Source organism: Anser cygnoides, chromosome 8 (assembly GCF_040182565.1).
Source record: "Anser cygnoides isolate HZ-2024a breed goose chromosome 8, Taihu_goose_T2T_genome, whole genome shotgun sequence".
Taxonomy (NCBI): domain Eukaryota; kingdom Metazoa; phylum Chordata; class Aves; order Anseriformes; family Anatidae; genus Anser; species Anser cygnoides.
In genome coordinates, this window is record NC_089880.1 from 6,363,747 (window position 1) to 6,384,359 (window position 20,613).

At 35.7% G+C, this 20,613-nt stretch overlaps 1 protein-coding gene across 6 annotated transcripts in view; it reads right to left on the reverse strand.

Moving 5' to 3' along the window:
- Positions 1–20,613, reverse strand: part of VAV3 (vav guanine nucleotide exchange factor 3) — a 275,359-nt gene that overhangs the window by 103,808 nt on the left and 150,938 nt on the right. For 5 of the 6 annotated variants that reach the window (XM_048066888.2, XM_048066894.2, XM_048066889.2 and 2 more), the window contains 6 exons: positions 16,682–16,716; positions 15,178–15,294; positions 14,406–14,493; positions 10,550–10,679; positions 5,716–5,799; positions 668–819 (listed from right to left, as the gene is read on the reverse strand). In XM_048066888.2, the coding sequence (XP_047922845.1) occupies positions 668–819; positions 5,716–5,799; positions 10,550–10,679; positions 14,406–14,493; positions 15,178–15,294; positions 16,682–16,716 (606 nt within the window). The remainder of the gene's footprint in view (positions 1–667; positions 820–5,715; positions 5,800–10,549; positions 10,680–14,405; positions 14,494–15,177; positions 15,295–16,681; positions 16,717–20,613) is intronic. The other variant, XM_048066891.2, reaches the window with a different exon arrangement.

The following is a 20,613-nucleotide window of genomic DNA, read 5'->3' on the forward strand; positions in this document are numbered from 1 at the left end:
CAAATTCTCCTGACTAATGTGCATTAAGGAGCAATACAATAAGATTGAAACAATATATAGTCTTTGTAGGTCAGAACTGAAACCTTATTTCCATGCATTCAAAGCCATGCAAGTCTCAGAGTGCAGTATGAAGTGACTTTGTAAAAAAACACTACTAGATGTATACACCACTTAATTGGAACCTTTTTTTTTTTTCCTTTTTTTTTTTTTTTTTAAGAGATCAAAAGCAGAAGCCTCTTAAAAACCCATAGCTGATTCCACAGCATTATAGTCTAGCAGAGAGGTTGCAATCCTCCTGCACTAAACCGCAAACCAGACTCCCAGCACCAGGAACTCAAAGAGATCCTGAGGTTCTGACCTCCCCTCCCCCAAATCCACGTGCGACATTTCAAGAAAAATCAGCAGTAGCTCTACTATTAATCCTGGTTATTTTCCAACCATATTATCTTGTCCAAATATTCAGGCTGGCAGGTTACATTAAATAACCAATTAATTTAGATGCTGGGAAAGCCACCTGGCAAGAGTGCTGCCTGGCTACTATGAAGCAGATGAGAACATGTTGCATCTCGTGTATTTAATGTACAAAGAAGGTTTACAATATTGGAACACACCTTTTTAAAAAATCACCCACAGTGAAGGCAATACAAATAATATAAAAACAACATACCCTTCCGTTTACTTCACCTCTCCACCAGCCATTCGCACTCATCTTTGTATAAATTTTTACAACGTCCCCTTTCAATAAGGACAGCTCTCTCATGTCTCTTGCACAGAAGTCATACCTGGCTATGGCAATGCCTATCACCTTTGGGCTTAACACTGAAACCAAACAGAAGTTGGTATTATTAGAGTTTGTTAATTGACAGCTAAATAAGATAAATAGCATTAATGTAAAATATAAGACCATGATTTCATGACAACATATACTGACATTAACTTTACGGAAATATGAAAGCATCTGCACTAAAGATATCAAGAAGGTTTAATTGTAGATGAATGGTAAAAGTTGAAGGGATTAATGATCTGTTATAGTTTGTTATTATTAGAAAAAAATCAAATTTAATAAACCGTAAAAAAATAACTTTCATCCCCCAAATTGCTAAATACATTTGAAATTATTGTATTTTTGTGTTTCATAATAAAACTTGCTGCCAGCTACGTGCATCAACATATTTTACTGGTCACTAGTTTCTTTCCAAATGAATTATTAGCAGTCACTGTTGATTTACATTTACTCCTCTAATGAAGCAAAACAGAATAAGGTGCTGTTCCTTCAGAAACAATTCCTCAGTTAAATATTAATGCACATCAAATTGGAAGTTAACGTCAGCATGAGAAAAAAAATTAAAGTGTCCACAGCAAATTTGTATAGATCATTTGTTACAACCTGCATGAACACCAGCTAATATAATCTCACTCTTTTCAGGACTTTATTCTGTAAATCACCAGTGAATCTGCTCTATGAATCTCTCAACAACAAAACAATGCTTGGAAAAATTTTCCTAAATTTCAGTGAAATTATTACCTACAATATTTAACCTACTTCAGTATGTAAGGATTTTGCCGATGTCAAGCACAGATATTAGAGTTGTAGAATATTTTAAAGTAACAAACGTAGGGAAAAAAATCTCATCTCAAGACACCCCCTCGCCAAAATCTTCACCCTCTTGTAGAGTGTCGTAACTTGCATAATAACCCCTCAACCCCCTCAAAGGCAGCTAAGAGTTAATGATCAGCCTAGAAAAAACATCTACTAATCTCACACTTTAAAATTAAAGTATTTGGCCAAAACACTGATATATAAAAACACACACACATATATATTAATGCCTTTTATTTTGCAGTTTTCCACTGCACGTCTTTGTAGGTAGAAATTTATACGCACAAGCCAGCTTCCATCTGAAAAGATTTCAAAAGAATTTTTTGTACAGTCACGAGGGATGACTTCATTATAATATACATAAAATCTTTTTTTTTCCCCCCCTCAGAATCCTTTCCAATTTCTTAGAATTTCCCAATTGTCTTTAGGAAATAGCAGTAAGAATCTAGTTTTCACAGTGCTCATGTTTACAGTATGAAGCTGTTGTAAAAATCTAGGCCATGTATTAAGTGTATTGGAGTTCAAACATACTTTTTCCCCTCTACGCAAGTCAGCTGTAGACACTACTTGTTTAGATCCTGACATCAATATTATGTCCTATATCTTATCAGGATTTCAGAAATCAATTTTGCAGGGAAAGAGCACAGCACAGGCAGAAATTGTTTTGAAGAGGAAAATAAGAAAGGAGTTACTGGTTGTAGTGTAAGGAACCATTTACAAGCACAGCAATATCACTGTCAGATTTGCAAAAGCAAATCTCCCTGCAGAAGCAGGGAGTGATTCTGGGGAATGGCGTATCACTACATATTCTAGAAAGGAAGAAAACGGGCAAGAAAGAAGGTAACATGAGACAAAGATGAACAAATTTGAGAAAGAAAAAAAAAGAAGGAAAAAATGACAGATGAAAATGCATTGATGAATAATGAAGAAGGAGGGAAAATACCAAGGAGAATTAGGGTAGAAAAATAAAGTAGGGCAGATCTGGGGAAAAGGAGGAGGACTAACTCTTTTTCAAGTTGTGACACCAGCAAGGAAAAGATGACAAAAGCAAAAAAAAATCAAAAGCATAAAGCCTTGAGACAGGAAGTAGCAGAATTTAGATTAATTTAGAATCCAACCATCTAGATTTTCAAATAACAGATATTTGTTACAGGAAATATATGAAAGGAAGCCAGTCAATTAGGGAATACAGGAAAATTCCCAGTGTTTCTTTTGGAAAACTATTAACCCTATCTCTCTGGTGACAGTCACAAAAAAACTTGCACAGAGATATCAGTCCTGAAATCCCAATCCAAGCTGTCCCTGCGTAAATCTTGAGAGATGACAGCATGCAGAAAGGATACCCGTACAGACTGGAAAGAGTGAAAACACTGAGTTAAGTAAAGAAGGATGGTGGCTACAGGGAGAATAAGGAAGGAGAGAAGGGATTAGCAGCAGAGATTGATGGAAATAAAGTGCCCAACAGGAGAATGTGAAGAAAAAAAGAAGTACCAATAAAAAACAAAAGCTATCAAGGAAGGTGTAATAAAAAAAAAAAGATCTTGTATATTAGGAGGGAGATACCGGGATAATGAATAGAAAACAGACTGGAGAAATCCAAGGGAAGTGAATAAAAGGTACATCTGTAAATGGGAAAAATACAGTTTTGCTTGATCCAGCCTTTCCTTCAAACAGAAAGAAGACAGGAAAATGTAGTCAGTTTTGTCTCACACTAGAGGATACCAGACAAGTTTCGCACTGACAGTGAGATAGATGGGCTGCCAACAAATTTTAATACTAGCTTGGTGCAACGTTGAAGCCACTAGGATGCAAACAGAAAAGGCTCCATGGGATTAGCTCACATTTCTGCCTGTGCTTAAATTCCACAAGTGTCTTAGCCATATCCCCTAAGGGTTGCTCTTCTGTATTAGCTTCCATGCGCCTTGAAGCCACGTACATTTTCTTGAACTGTTTAACCAAACCTCAGTTCTATTATGCAGGCATGGGCAGCACCTCCAGTAGTGCTCAACAGCCTGCTAAACTCTTCTTGTGTGTTACCAACTTCCACATATCAGCAGAAGTAAGCCAGTTCTGAAGACACATTTTTGAAAAAAAAATAAACTTATAATATCATGAAAAAAGTATTTATTTAATGTAAGCTTTTTTTGCGTATTTTAAGAGCATTACTAAGAACATACGAAGTATTGTAGCCTATCAAAACATGAAATACCATCCAAACAGGTATATAACCTTAAATTAAGAATTACTACTTAGTGTTTTCCCTTATTATTTTGCACTTGTGTAAAGAAATACTTCACGTATCACATTGTGATATACAAGACATGGAATCCTTACTTATTTTTAGTAATTTATGAATTTTCCAAACAAGCAGTTTTTCATAGGGGAAAAAAATTATTATTTGTTGAAATCATATGTGGGAATATACAGGATTGTGTGATAGGCTCAAAGTAACACTGAGCCTTGATTTCTTGATTGCTGGTCTGTCACTGTAGGCCAATTCATGACTTCCCCCCCTACCCCATGGAACACAAACACAGGAAGAGTGCCTTTATGATTAAGTATCATGCAACTGAAGGAGAGAGAGGTCATCTTTTATCCCCGCCCTGAAGGCGATTGCCACATGCTCACAGTACTCACCTGCAATAAAGTACCAAAACTTAACTCCTTTGTGTTTTGTGACTAAAATAGGACTCAAGAGCTTCAGACATTCTAGCTGAATATTATGACCATAGGATAAACAGCTCTGCCAAAACAGCCTTCTATTCATCCTTCCTACAGATGTGTCCCTTTATGTAAATAAATGTTAAGTGGAAGAGTCCCTTACAGCCTGTATTCTCAGTCAATGCTGTGACTACTGAAAGGGAGTAAATATCTGTCCTCCAAAAAACTGTAATATAAGGACTTATATCTTTATAGATAGGAACCGAAGAAACGAACTCAAAGAACAGTGCACCAACTGAGCGCCAAAACATTCAAAAGCAGCAAAGGACATTGTGTATGAAGATCCTAGCATGAATCAAGGGAGGGCTCACTGGAGGCACTCTCAACACAACTAAACACACTAACCATTCTACTCCGGAGCTGCCACCTACATGGGTTTCCCTCTAGAAACTACAGAGCACCTTCAGAATCCTCCTCAGAGCCCTAAGCAATTTAGACCACCTTTGTGGGAAAGAAATAAAACACACCAATTCACATCTTCTAGCCAGACTTTGATTACGACTGCATCTGGATTCGTGCATGCTAGCTACCTCCCTTTCCCCAGTGCAAGAGCTAGCCTCAGTCCAGATTTGCAGAGCCTAGAAATCCCTCTATCCCGTGTACATGGAAGCCAGTACATGGAATGACAGTGAATGCTGCTATATTATCAACAAAAGTACCTCCTGCTCTGTGTTCCTCAAAGGCATTTACCTTCCCACTAGCAAAATCCCATTCAAATTGTCCAGCAGTTCAGTTCACATCTTTGAAGACTACGTCTTAGAGACCAGAACAAGTCGTAATTGCACTAGTACATTAATTGAGACTAGTGCTGCTACTACTACTAATTCAAGCATTTTTATGCAGTCTCACTTTAAAATGTTTGCATTTATTAAAGCCAAAGAAGGTTAAATGAGAATCAAGAAAACAATATTTGGAAACAGATGGATAAAATTAATAGACCGTGTTAATGCAGAATTTAAAGAAAACACTTTCTACGAAAAAAAGACTACTATGCTCTAAGACGTTTCTGCAGTATGATTTGCTGCAGGGATGGGACGAAAATATTATTTACCTAGAAACACAGCAATTTTTAGATTTGTGCAACAGAACCAACACATTAAAATATAAAATTTATAAATGCCACAGTTACACAGCAAATTAATGGTCAATTAATTGATCACTGATTGAATCTGGTGCAACTAGTGAGCTTTGCAACAGCTATTCAAACTCCTTTACTGTAACATACACTTTTTCACAAGTTTAGGAGTTTGATTTTTGTTACACTTCAGGAATAACACGCAATAACTCTGGTTCTGGACTCAGAAGAACTGAAATATTAAATTCGTCCCTTCCCTCACATGACACACAGAAATAAACAGAAACAAATTTAGAATATAAAAGCAGTAAAGCAGTACCTGACCAGAAAGGAGTGGAGGAAGGGGGAACAAAGCTGTAGTCTGGAGGAGTTACAAAAGAAAACCCACAGAACAAAGAGGGGGCTTAGAGAAAGAAAGAGAAAAAGAGACAAGCAAAAGAACATTGAAATATTGGCACAAGATTTAAATAATAGCTTTTTAACTATATAATTCATTGATAATAAGGAAACTAAGGTTCCCTACTAAGGATGTCTGGAAGGAAATTGACTATAATAACTAGAAAATTTGGATCTATGATTTAATTTTTAACAATTGCATTTTTCAAAGAGTAAGGTAGAAAGAAGACACTCATTCAGGGTTTCAGAGAAGCAAATTAAAACCGCAGACTCTCGCAGATATAACTTTTTTCTTTTTAATTTTGTGTGCCCCACTTCGTAAGAGTACAAAAGCAGGCACTCATGCATACGAAAGAATTCCTCTTGAGCCCAAAAATACAATAATCACACACCCTTAAGTAGGAACACAGTCTAAGTACCAGCTGAAATGGGGTCTAATAATATGCACGGGGAAAAAAACATATGCTTTTTGCCCTGATAACCATTAAGATCAATAGCAATTCCTCAACGGTACTGTCTAAGGACCAAACAGCGTTTCTCATCTTTGCAGTTCTCCCATACTTGAGGGAAAACCCTCAAGCAAACAAAAAAGGCCTAAGTTTGAACCAGGCAGAACCAGCACACCATCCCTACTCACTGTAACAGCTTCCACAGGTGAACATTAGAGATGTATGTGCACTACTGTCAACAAACCCAGGGTGACCTGTCACCATATTTTTAAATGCAAAACTAGTTGAAATGGAGTTAAATGGCTACAAGTGGAACTACATTTTGTTGTCCTGTTCTCTCATTTTGCCACTCCTTTGAAGAAGCAATGAAGATCCATATCTTCATATAACATGCAAAACTTAAATAAGTTGGGATATTTGCTCCCAGCTGTGCACTTGGAAAGTCTGTCCTCAATTGGATAAATAGTCTAGCCTTTAAATAACACCCAATATTTAAAATGTATTTTCATGTATGTAATCTATGGGTTAGTACCTGAAAGTAAGAAATACAAAAGAAACATACGCCAGGGCTTCTTGCATACTAAAAAACTGCCTTATGATCATTCACAGTAATGAAGCTTTCTCTGCCTCTAAAACTAAATGGATTATCTGAGAATGCATGAGGTTATCTGAAGAACATCTTTATACTGGACCCAGTAACCCCAGGTGACAACTCTGTGTGGAAATGCATTATGCAAACCAAAAAGACAACTTTGCTCAAGTAGTGCGTCCATTCTTCGGGATAACTGCCTTTATTGCTACAGCAGCGTGTTGACATTGAGCAAATCTATCACATAACCACATGCTAGATACTACACGGGGGGGGGGGGGGGGGGGGGGGTACCTGGTCCTTTCCTGTCCTGTCCATACACATCTTAATTTTTCAGAACTTCTATCTCTGATATAACTGGCAGTTTGATTTTCTGCCAAATTCTAGTCCAGTAAATCTGTGTGGGCAAGGAACTCCTATAAGACTTCTACAGATAACCAGCCTTTTCCTAAACGTCACTAGTAAAAGTTTTGGTGTTAGCCTTCGTGTATGGTCTAAGGTGACACTCGTTTTACTTTACTTTTTCAACTGATGTCACATTTACACAGTTAACGCACGTAGAATGATATAATTAAGGTACTTCCTTCCTAGTCTACAGGTGATGAAAACAGTCATTTGATATTTGGCGTCATAATTTAGGTACATTTAAAACTAAGTTTCACAAAGATGCAGATTTCTCAGTCGTGCTCTGCATCAGCAGATTAGAATAAAATGCCAAGAACTATTTTTGCAGAAGGAATGTCAACTGTTCTTTTCCATGTTTGCCTTCATTTCGTTAAAAGGTCGATCACTCCTCAAACCTAATGTAAGAATTAACATTTCTGTGTAGCAAAAAAAAAAAAAAAAAAGATCATACTACACCTAGAAAAGCCTGGAACTGAAAAATTAGAAGTCATCTTAATTAACTTGAATTTCTATATTGAGAAAAGGAAATGTGTAACCGCTTTTACAACCACATTAAAAGTGTGTATTAAGTATCAGAATAGAGTGGATGACTTATCTAAGACCAGAAGAACTTCTAATTAAAATGGGAAGCAAAATTAGCTGTTTCCACAAAATGAAGATTTTGTTATTAAAAAAAAAATAGATTCTAAAAGGAAAAGCAAATTCCTTGAAAATATAAGATGTTACAAAGTTATTTGTTAGGATTCATATCAGAAATTACAAATAAACTGAAACTCCACTTGATTCTTTCCTTCAATGAGCAAGTGAAAACTTGACAATTACCAAAAATAAATTCAATCCTTTCTCACATTGTTCTGGAAAGCAAAGTTAATTTATTATGGCCACTCAACTTTGGGACAGCTCAAAGACTTTGTCCGCAGAAAATGATACAACTCCTCCAAAGTCTACAGTACTTTATCTGATATTTTTCAGAAATAATTTCCCACTTATTCTGTCAATTATACATGCTAAAGACCAGCTGCTTTGAATAAGCTGACAGCTGCTTTGAATAAGCTGATACCTTTTCAAAACACGTCCTCGTTAAAACATTCAGATACACTGTCATGTGAATAGTGTAGTCCAAAACCCACTTGAATTCAGCTTCAAGCCAAGAAAGTCCATGGCATTCACTAGCTTCAACCTCATGCTTGTTAAAATGTGCTAAGTATGATATCGAGTAATTACACATCTGAAAAATGTGAAAGTGCCCCTCTCTCACTTTTAACAGCTAGGGTTTTTTGCATTCCAATTAGATGGGAAGAGGTCACAGAAAACAGCTGTGTGGAGGTTGACACTCAGGGCCAAAACAAAATGAACCCTAACGTCCAACTGCTGCCATATGACTTGTTTCCTTCCTTAAACAAAACTGCATCCCAAAGTTTATCAACACCTTTTCAACTTCAGTCCTGCAGGGTTCACACAGCCTCAATACACAGTTATTTTATATCAGCTTTGTAAAAACTAACAGGACAGTTGTAAAACTGAGCAACATGACTCACAGATGGGCTGCTAATCAGGGAATTTTTGCTTTAAAAGAAAATTTACAGGGACATGCTGACACTCTTTTAAAAGAAAACTGTCAAATCCATTAAGTGAAGTGTCATCCAGAGTAAATCTAGGTAGGCTAGCAGAGCTGTGGGCATCTATTAGGTTTTACACAAGTCTGAGAACTGAGAGTTTTTTGGTCAGTTTGGCTTAAGAGAAAACCTGCCTTTCCTCATCAGTATGCTTTATAATATTAAATGGCTGAAATGTACTGTAGCAGAGATGTACTTTTTCATCCCCTTGACTAAAATGAGAGCATCCCATGTTCATTTCCATTGAATCCTGTGAAGCATGAAACAATTGAGCTAATGCTCCTACACAGTAGTAAGTTGGTAGACAATATAGACATACGCTAACTGGTCTAAGAAAGGGAAGAAGAATTGTTTTTGCTGACATTCAGTAACAACCAAACAAATGCAAACAAAAACACACAAGGCCTGTTGTCTCAACAATTAAAGCTTCAATGCCATGAGCCAGCAACAGAAGAAGAAAGCACAGGAGATGGCAAGAGGAAGAAAAAAGCAAATAGAGATCACAAGGTAAAGGGAGAAAAAAACGGGACAGAAATCCACCAAGAACAGATATACACCGAGACACAGCATAGCAGGGAGAAAATAGACAGAACTCCTGGGAAGCAGTGAAAGAGAACAGAAACAAAAGGAATAAAGAGGAATTAGGATACAGAGACAGAGTAAATGAAATGCACAGAGACACAATGGTTTCTTACAATCACCTATCCTAAATTATCTTCACTTTAATTAGGGGAGGAAGAAAATCTCTGAAGCTACAGAAATGTTATGGAACAGAGAGAAGCAAGCAAGTAAACAAAAGCTTACAAACACAGCAGGTGAAAACAATTCCACCAGCTTCATCATCACAAAGACTAGACTGGACTCTATGGTCTTTCATAGAAGTCTTCATATTGTTAAAATCACCATCAATTCTTATTTCCCTGTTATTATCTGGTACAGTACAAAGATACTGCCACTGTCTGCAGAACTGCAAATCTAATATTTGCTCTTTGACAGAAATGGTATATATTTTCCAGAGGTGGGCCATGTGGTAATTTTTATCATTAACACTGAACTTGCACGTTCTAAGAATCAAGCCAGCTTCCACTTAAGATGTAATGTGTTAGAAAAAAGGATACCGTGTGCATTGTAAATCTCTGAAGTTTACTTCTAAATTTCAAAACTTTTTATTTGCTATTTACATTGTACAGTAGTTCATTTACCTTTAGAAGCACACAGGCCTTTAATAAACATCTAAGGTTAAAGGGAAAGCATAAAAACAATTATGCTACGGTAAATCTAATAGGGTTGGGCTTATCTATGAAATTTGTGGTGTTATTGAGATCCTAGTTCATACAGCTGCACTACAAGACTGATTTATTTAAATCCTTTCGTAAGGATTAGAAATTGTCACAGATACTTATTAACACTTCAGCAAATATCCGAAAAAAATAAGCAGGATGTGATTGATTCTCTCACCAGAATTCCTAATAGATTTTTGAATATCAAGGAGATTTTATGTTTGGCAGGAAGACAAACTTGCTAGACATGTTTATAAACCTCTTGACAGATATGAATCTGCTTAGCTAAAAAAATCCTAACTAAAGGCATTACCATATTAATTGGTTATATGTCAAAAATGGAAAATGAAGATATTTAGGGTACCTTTCCCTTGTAATATTTACGATAGAAAGTTGTACATAAATTTAAAATACTTACAGTTGCCACCTGTTCTGCTACTCCTTTGACCCGATGAGTTTTCAGATTCTTTATACGGAAACTGAAGAGTAGTATCCAGACTTCGAAAGCCTTCTTTGAGAGAGTGGTGCTTATAGTACTCTACAAGTTCCTTCCAGAAAGGAAAAACGTCATTGGAAACTGAAATGACATCCTTTTCAAGATTCTGGTGTACAGTCAATGTCAGTTTTACAAAATAAGGTTACTTGTATATACAACATCCCACAGAGCACTTATATGAAAAAATCAAGTATCCTAAATATTGGTTCATTTTATACTTCAACTCATTCAACAACGTGTCATTTAATCCTTACCCTGGAGTACAGAACACATTTATACAGTGAAAGCTTATTTTTCACTAAAATGATACATATATGCTTTTTTTTTTTAATAGAACTTTATAGTCAGAGTCAACACTTACTGCTCCTTTGAGCCATGCTGAGCATGTATTTGCTACTCTCCAGTCAGGCTGAAGGCAATGTTCGTTAAGTATATAATGGCAACTGTCTGTTTTCACAAATTTCTTTTGCAGTATGTGATATTCAACCACAAATGAATTTATAAGCACACAGACCCCAAATAAGCATGTAAGGCTTGCATATAAGGCAACAACCTGATGTGCAGATACGTGGACCATATGAAAGTTTCAAGGTTCTGCCATTATTATTTTTCCCTCATAGTGCACATTGCATAAAAAAAATCCAGCATTTCACATTTTCCTTGGGCCCAATCCAAAAACTTCCACATTTCTTCATATACACATTGAACTGGATCACATAGTTTATGTAACCAAGGAGATAAATCACTTAAGTTTCTATTCTAAAGAAGGCAGCACACATCAAAATACTGACAACTCATGTTCTTTCTTTGCAACCTTCAACCCCTGTCACTGGCTCTTAGATTTGAATCAGTTCTAATAATGACATCATACAGTTTGTACAAGGAGCCTGGAATAAGATTAGAAGTAACCAGACAATTATAAGCAAACATATTTTATTTGATTAATGTTACTTCAACTGTGAGATTTCACTCTTCAGAAATGCAATTGCACAGCAATATATTTACTGCAAACCCTTCACTCCTACCACTAACTCCCTCAATCATTCAATTCTAAATACTTACATTTAGATTTCTAAAATCAAGAGTTGACCAAGCCAAACTTAAGTCAAAATAAGGAAATTGTACTGTATTCAATCAATTCCTTGTAGTTCAAAAAAAACCTAAATTATTAGCCTAGATCAGTTCAGAGATATATTAATTCCAGCCAACAAAATTACTCCCAAATGATTTAGTCCAAGACCTACTGCCTAAATCATATGTTTGTGATAACAGACTGAAGTTTATCTTCTGAACTGAACTCTGGAACACTTTGCTTCCCATGCTGTGAGCTGTTGTATGTCTCTGGAAATGCTTCTAAAACAGTCTAAAGCTAAGTAAAATCTATACCTGCTTTAAACAGTTCATAATCACAGACTGCCAGACACTACAACTAAGCAGGAAGGCCAGGAGAATAACTGTTTGCACTTTGTTACCTTGACATTAGCATAGCAGGCAAGCCACAATGTCAGCAACCAAATTTTCTTTCACATAACACCAGGTACAAGACACATTCAAATTACCAAGGCAACAAAGAGGGTGATTTTTAAGAAGCACCATTTAAAGTAAGATTTCCAGATAAATGGAAAAACAGTTAGTATGAAACTTATTTTATTACTTTTGCACCACAAGTTTGAGAATTATGTGGACTGGGAAAGATAGCAAGAATATCAACTAGACAGATTCTATTTATTGGCAAAGTACGTAAAATAGTTTCAAATTGAGAATAAATTCGGGTCTTGATTCAGTTGCTTTTAAAACCTTCACTTTTAACACTAGAAACAGTCAAAAATCAACTGGTGTTTCAAACACTCATTACACAAATTCAAGTAGCAAACTTATGAACAGGTAAGTAGCCACAGCCCCTGCCTGTGTGGACAAGCTTCTAAGAAGTCTGTCACATCCCTGTAATCCACACCAGCCTCGGAGCTGACTTTTCACTGTATGTCCTTAGGCATGCTTTACACACGCAGCACATTTTAATTACTCTTGTGAAAGTTTTTCAAATGTACCACGAAAACAACAAGCAAGAGCTGTTTTGCTCCATTTTTTCCCAAGCAATACAGAATTCTGTCACTGCAAATCGTTACTTCGGGTTTCCACGACTGCTGGCTTGTGTCTCTTCTGCTCCCAATTCTACTCAAACTACTTTTGTTCCTCTCTATTTCCAGACACGATTACTTTTTCCTCTTGTATCTATCCAGGACAAAGTAGATGTTCCACAGCATATGCAAACAGTACTTACACTATCACTTGTCAATTTAACTCTCAAGGGCAGCCTTTATAATATCATAAAACTGAGTTATGAAATTACTTTGTCCTAATTGAATGTTAGCAAGGCTGAACAGGTAGCAATGAGGCCTGAAGGCCTCTAGTGTAAACATCAGAAGTTTACTTTGTCCTCTCAGTTCTCTGATGGAATGCACATTCTTTTTGTTGCCTTTTTATCAGGGGGTTGTGTCCTGTACTTATTTTCTGATCCTTCAGTTCTATTTTGAAATATCCATGACTGCATAAAACTGCGTCGTCAGAAGTAGTTATCCAGGCAGACAACTCCAGCTCACGTGCTTTGTCAAGATCTTAGTGTGGTCATACGTTTTCATCAGTTTCCAGGCAATTATTTATAGTGTTTGTAGACAAAGTAGCTACCTCCTTCATGCATTTGAGAAATGCCACCATTTCTTTGTTGTTACCAACGATAAGGCCCTAGCACCCACAGCCCTAACACTAAACACTTCCTGGATTTTAAGTGCCAAATGATATCAGATTGTGGAAACAGGTTGGTGCATTTTTCATCAGGAATTTTATGTTCGTCCCATTCTAATGGGCACTTATTTGAATCAGGGTGACACAAAGCATAGATTCGTACTTTTTTTTTTAAATCACTTGTAGACTGTTCTTGTTTTACAGAGTGTCAGTGATTCAAACAAAATAATTTCTAAGACCTCCTAGTTTTAAAGCTTGTCTCCCTACTCTTAGGTTGCATTGTCTTTCATTTTACTTTACTGCTTCAGAGAATTTGGATAGACATGCAGGAAGGCTGCAGTATAAGTGCAAACTAACTGATTGGACTAAACGTAATATAGTGAATAAGCTCTTACAGTGAATAAGCAGCCACACATTGCTGTAATTTAGACTAGTTGATACTGACCCCAGATGACTATTCCAAAATGGATTTCTAAGCTATCAGTAGTTTTGACAGCCCCATTTTCCAGATACACTTCTTTACCCTCTCTCTGGTGTACCATGACCAGGAAGACTAGCTCTCACGAGTTTTTCTGGGCTCTCTGACACAGCTCCAACTTACGTCCTTCTCCCTCTGAACTCACACATCAATAGGCATCGTTCTGCTCCTCAGGACACATAGTGGGGTAGGGGCAAGGAATCTTCACCTAACTACTTCTGAGGATCATTGTTATATAAACAGATCCAAAAACATCAAATTCTGCTTTCAATATTTATCATAATGCTATAGTGGGCTGATGTATGAGATTCAAATTCCTCCTCTCATCCATACACCACTGCAAGGTACACAATCCAGCCCTAAATACATAATATTAAGCACATGCCACCATCACTTAAAGTTTAAACCATAAACATTTAAAAAAAACCTTATTTGCAGGACATGATTCAAATCTCTCTCTCTCACAACCTTCTGCAATTCTACAAACCAAAGCAGCAGACACTTTAACAGCAAGTTACATAGAAATCACCCCTTGTTAAAAACCTAATCAATACTTACCATTAAATTTTTAAATTTTCTATTTTCTGCAATGTGGAAAAAGCCATCTCTTGTTAAAATCTTGATGTGTTTCACTTCGTTATTGTACCTGTGGGCAATGAATAACTTATGAATATAAATGTGTTTTTAATCAGAGGCAATCAATAGTTACCTGAGGGCCTGCCCCAGTAACACTATACAAATAAATTCTTAGGACAAAATGTATATCCGTGCCAAAACAAAGTTGACATATAATTACCTAAATATATTTATTAAAGTACAGCTGAAGAGGTAATCTGTATTGAGAAAAGAAGTTTCAACTAATTGTTCTAATCCGGAATTCCCACATTTTGCTTGCTTTTAAATTCATGCTGATAATCAATATGAAAGCAAACAAGACCTTTGTGATAATTTCTGTCCATGGAATTTTATGAACATGTTTTTCTGAAAAGCAGAGTTTTAACAAATTCCTACTGAAGAAAATGAAACATTCTTACTCACTTAAAAGAAGCAGATCATATCACACTTCAAACACTAGCTTAGTTCTACACAACATATTATACTATCATTTTTGTATACCTGTTTGCTACACTAACATTATAAAACTACTACTTCTTACTATAAGTCCATGCATTTGTCAGCAAATTCGGTTTTCCTAAACTGACTCTTAAAGATGGTGTATGGTTATATAAATTGAAAAACTTTTTATTTCTTTCCTTATCGATTTCAAATATCGAGTTATTTAAACATAAATGAAAACAGAAAAACTTTCTGTAGATCTTATCCCACTTACTTAATACTAATCGCATATTCTCCTGATTCTTTGGTTCTGTGCCGCACCAGGTAAGTGCTGTTTACTCTGTTAATAAGTTCACTCTCTGCTTGCAATCTTTCCATTGCTCCTGCAAACCTGCAACACAGAAAAGTAAAATTGTCTTTGAGTCCTCCCAAAGGTACAAAGATAGCTACCAAATATGCAATGCAGAGTCCCAGTATTCTGCATGAGACGGTGATCTACAAACACATCATTTGGAATTGAATGCTAATTCCAGGACTTTTGATAAAGTGCAAAGAAGCTATGCAATGGGTGTGGGGAAATCCTTAGTTAGAAAATTAGAAAAGGCCTTTTTCTTTGAGGATGGGAAGTGATAGAGCAGTGTGGTGGAGTTCAGCTGTCCAGCAGGGTAAAATCACCACAGAAGGTAAGACAAGTAAGTCACTGATTCTGCAGTCTGACTGCATAAGTAGATTTGTGCCCTTGCTCTGCACCTTGCCAGTTTGGGAGGGACTTCATAAGAAGCTGTATGTAGACACTGCAAAACTAGAGGCTAAGCTGTTAACTGAAGAGGGGGAAAGTGACCTACCTTACAGGAAAACTATGCTGATTTTACCATTTTAGAAAATAATCTAAAAGCACTCAATGTCAGAGACCACTACTCTGAAAAATTTCCTGCTAATGTATCACTATCAGCTTAAAAAGATCTTAAAAAGAAGTTATTTTATCAAACACACCAGGAAGAATGCATTTTGAAGTTTATCACAGAATACAGGACTTTTTACAGCATTTCAGCCTGAAGTAATTTTTCAATTAAGTTTTACAAAATCTTAGAAAATCAAGACTGATCACAGTGATGTCCAATTAGAAACACAGCAAGTGTTAGAACTGAATTACAAATACAAAATTTTAGATGTTAAACATTCTATTTGGCTTGTTGTGAAAAATCAATGTTTTCATCTGATTATGATTTCACTTCACGCAAGCTAGAGGAAATCAGAATTCATCTCTAAATAACAAAGTATAAAACCAGTGAAAGAACACAACCGATGATTAATCTGTTCTCTCAGAATCAGCATGTGTCTTTTCCAGAAGTGGGCTGAATTCCAGTAAAGAGTTCATTCACAACACTACATATACCCCATACCAGCAGTTAATTGTAGTTCTGATACACTGTCCTCTTACACTGCTAGACATGTGTGTTTGTTTTTAAGGAAAAGCAGAATTATTCACAAGACCAAATGTATTTAACATTAATCCTTCTCTTTAGTTACTTAGCATGTAAGATGTACTTGCATGCTTCATATTATACCGATCTCTTACAATTCCATTTCAGACCTCTGGGACTAAGGCTACAAACTTGTAAATAAAATGTCAAAATCATTAAGCACATTATTACATCAGAAACACTTTTAGACAATGCATGGTGCTTTTTTCGTAAATTAAACTGTAATAAGCAGTTATCTTTCTATGACCACTTCTTTCAAAGAGATGCTTCTTATAAGATTAGACAATGACTCACCACAGTTGTGACGAATAGTCTACTGGTTTAGGAACCTAAGACAAAGGAAATACAAGAGAATGGAGATCAAGATGATTTTTTTCTATTCAGCACATAAACAGTATTGATCTAATACTTTATTCACATAAAACAAGAAAAAAGAAATAGACAATCTAATTAGTCTGGAATTCTATTTTCATTTTAAGAAACTTAAAATAAAAAGCAAATATTCTGTACTCTTCTGGAATACCACAAAATATTTTAACCTTTTGCTGCTATGACAGATTTTTTTTTTTTTACTGTTTTTATGTTCATTTATTAACAGAACTGTCATACTTTTTCTTTTGACAAAGCCTACATTAAAATTAGCACTTACAATAGCCTCATGGTACATTGTTGAAAAATACTTTAAAATTTGCAACAAATGTACATTAACATTTACAGATTTCATTCCATGTTTCCAAGATTATGTGAGTCCTAGAAAGACTGTCTACTAGGAAACATAGTACATAATCTCAGAGAGGTAATACTAATACATGGATTGTATTCTATGACTTCATTCATACCTTTGTACTTTGTTTTACTCTTGCACTATGGAATTAAATTTTTAAAATGAAGCAAACTACAATCAGTTTGTCAAATGGATGTTATATGTATATATATGTATATATCATATATATATAAGATATATACATATAAGATATATGTATCTGTATATAAGAATGTCTAGATAATTTTAATACATGCAAAAAAGCACAATATGGCAGTCCTCACAAAACTCAGCATTTTATCTTTACCATCTCTCCACTGTTGTCTGATACGTCAGCATTATCCTTCTCTAAAATAATTTGTGAGAAACTTGCAAGGTGCTAAAAAATTGATTTTAGTGGAAGCTTAGCACACATTTTGAAGACTTATAACCTACTGTCATATATTTTAAAATAAGTAGTTGTGCTTTTTTTCCTCAGTAAAACCAAAGAATGTTCTATTATTTTCTGGAACCTAATAAGGCAAAAATTACAGTATCATTATTCTTACAATTTTTAATGATATACAGACTGTATTCATCAGAGACTTCCAACACAGATTAACTCAGAAAGACAGTATTATACAGGCCCACTAATATAAAATACTTGAAATTTAAATTAATTATAACTCCCACTAGCTTGTATGCTAAATAACATGTAGCTATATACAGATGACCTCAGGTATCAACCAAGTGTTTTCCATGAGGTCGCTAGACCTGACCTTGAAGTGAAAAAAAAAAAACCACTACATACCACTGCATGTTTAGGCACCCTATTCTGCAGTTACAGCAGCAACAGTCCAAAGGTAGTAAGCAAACTAAGATATAACCACTTACTCGAATGCCTCTCCATCCAAGATGTTTATGATAAAATTGTCAATTACACAGGACAGTCCCAAATGTACATTTTCTTTAAATAACAAGACAAGTACTAATATGGAACAGAGTGAAGTTCTTTGCGATAAAAAAAAGCATGGCCACATGCTCAAGTTTGCACAGCAGTACATCTATCCAGGTGTTAAAACAGTTACTACATTAGTCTAGTTCTTGGGAGAAAAGAGGAACAACAGACAAAAATACATTACTCCCTAATAGCATAGGCAAAGGGCCCTCAAACAGCAGTACTGTAGTGCTGGTGGTATGCAAACCCCTCGGATGTGTAAGGGCCTAACACAGCTAGGTACTACCACTGCCAGCAGCAATGGCACTAGGTATTGCCACAACTACTGATGGGGTTACTAAAGCATTTCTGCCTCTAATGGTGAGACTTCGGTAAAAAAATAGCAGCTTATGAACATCCTGAGAAAGAATTTCCATGAGAAATATTTTAGTGAAGCAATCAAATGGGGTATTTCAAAGCCAAGGGAGCATTTACAGACTCTTTACATGTTGCAAGATATCTCAAATAATAAATTTCATCTACAGAAAAATTGCACCATGAATGACTTCCATTATCCCCCTTAAGATTAATTAACGCATATTATCAAAACCAGCAGAAAAAAACAGTTTAAAAACAAACACCCTTCATGTGTCAAGTATCCCTGCTATGTTGGAAAGGACATACAAATTTGAAGATGGTTTTAAGGCCATGCTTCAGAGCAGTTAAACCACAGATGATTAGTCCTTATCATTTATTTTCAATAGACCAAGATATACAACAACCATTGTTCACTGTCAGGAAATAGAGTAAAATCAAATGTTATTCCTGAAGCTCTTGGCTCACATTGTGCTATATATACAATGCCTCGATAGAAACGAGGAAACTGTAGCAAAGCTAGGAAGGACCAGACATTACTCTTAGTGTAGAAAATATCTAATGATATATACTACTTACGGCAAACAGGAAGAAATTGTTTATAGGTACATCTGTGAAAAGTCTGGATTATAGATATTCTGCAGCTCAGCAGTTTTTCATTCAATATTCATTCCTAAAGTCTTTTGAGATATGTATTTTATGCTGTTTCTGGGCATTTTTATATCAGCTGGTTGTAAAGACTGTTAGACTTAATAATAATAGTAAAAGTTATAGCATGTTAAAAAACCTGATCGATGTTTCAGTTTCTTTAACTGCGTCATTTGTCATAATAACATGTTTATATTTCATCCTTCCAGGTTAACAGTGGTGAAGCATCAATTTTTCTTTTTGGTCTGATCACGACATCAGTTGGTAACGTTTCATGAATAATATTTATTCACTCTGTAAAATTGTATTATTTTCAATACTCCTTTTAATAGTTTATTTCTAAACTTCGCAGCAAGTTTTATCACTGGAACACAACCTTCACAACACCCCCAACAGCATTTTTCATAAGTCTGGATATCCCGCTTCCTCTGCTTTAAAGTATAGTGGTGGTTCCTGAAATGTTGCTGCAGTTGCTGTCAGCAATACTACAGTATGACTGACTGTGTGGCTTCAGGAACCTAAAGCCTATCCACAGCATGTATTGCCTGTGTCCAGCAGCAATGGTGGTGACACCAGGGCACAAGAAATCCACAACTTTTATAATAACCAAGGTATCTGGAGAAGGAAGCTAAGCTCATATAACATTTTCATCATCATTACAGACCTGTTCTGTCACTCAATTTAGTATACCTTGTGCTTACAGAAATTCTGTGCATCCTTCAAACAAAACTCTAAAAATATACGGTAAAGATGTCTCAAGATATAACAATGTGTTTATTCTTTAGGATCACATGTATTTGTTTGAGAAACTATGGGATATTGTAAGCCTTAAAGGCATATCAAAATGTAGCCACTAACAGCTGGTTCCATCTACTTATAAATGATTAAGTGGCATCTTGATTGCTGTAATGAAAGTAATTCCATTAATAAGTCAAACTGTTGTGAATCAAGTTAAAAAGTTAAAGCTGTCAAAGCAAAGTGGGGAATATAATTCGTCACTATTATGTGTTTACATGAACTATCTCAACAAAGGGACAAAGTGATCTGATGCACATCATCATAGAGGACAGAATGAAGGACCAAGCACGCAGCCTTTTAATGCAGTCATCACATCCATACACAAAAATCATGAGCATTCATTGTTATTTTTTTTTTATCTTGCATATTTCTTGATTAAGAAAATCATTGAGTTAAATAAAGGCAGGTAAGAATGTACAGAGATGAGATTTATCAAGTACTCTCAATTCAGTTTTATTTCAGTTTCACACATTTTTAAACTCACTACTCACAGTGTAATCTCTCTCTCTAACCCAAAGTGACTGGGCAATAGATTAGAACCATAGCATTCTCACCTTGCTGTGGGGGAAGGAAGAAAGTATACTTGCACATAAAATGTTTGTTCTATATTCCGGGAACTCTTTAGACAATTCAATTTATTAATATTCCCAAAAGTTAAACCTACCTCTGAAACATGTTTTCTTAATATGTGCAACTTAAATCCAGTAAATTAAAGTATTACAATGC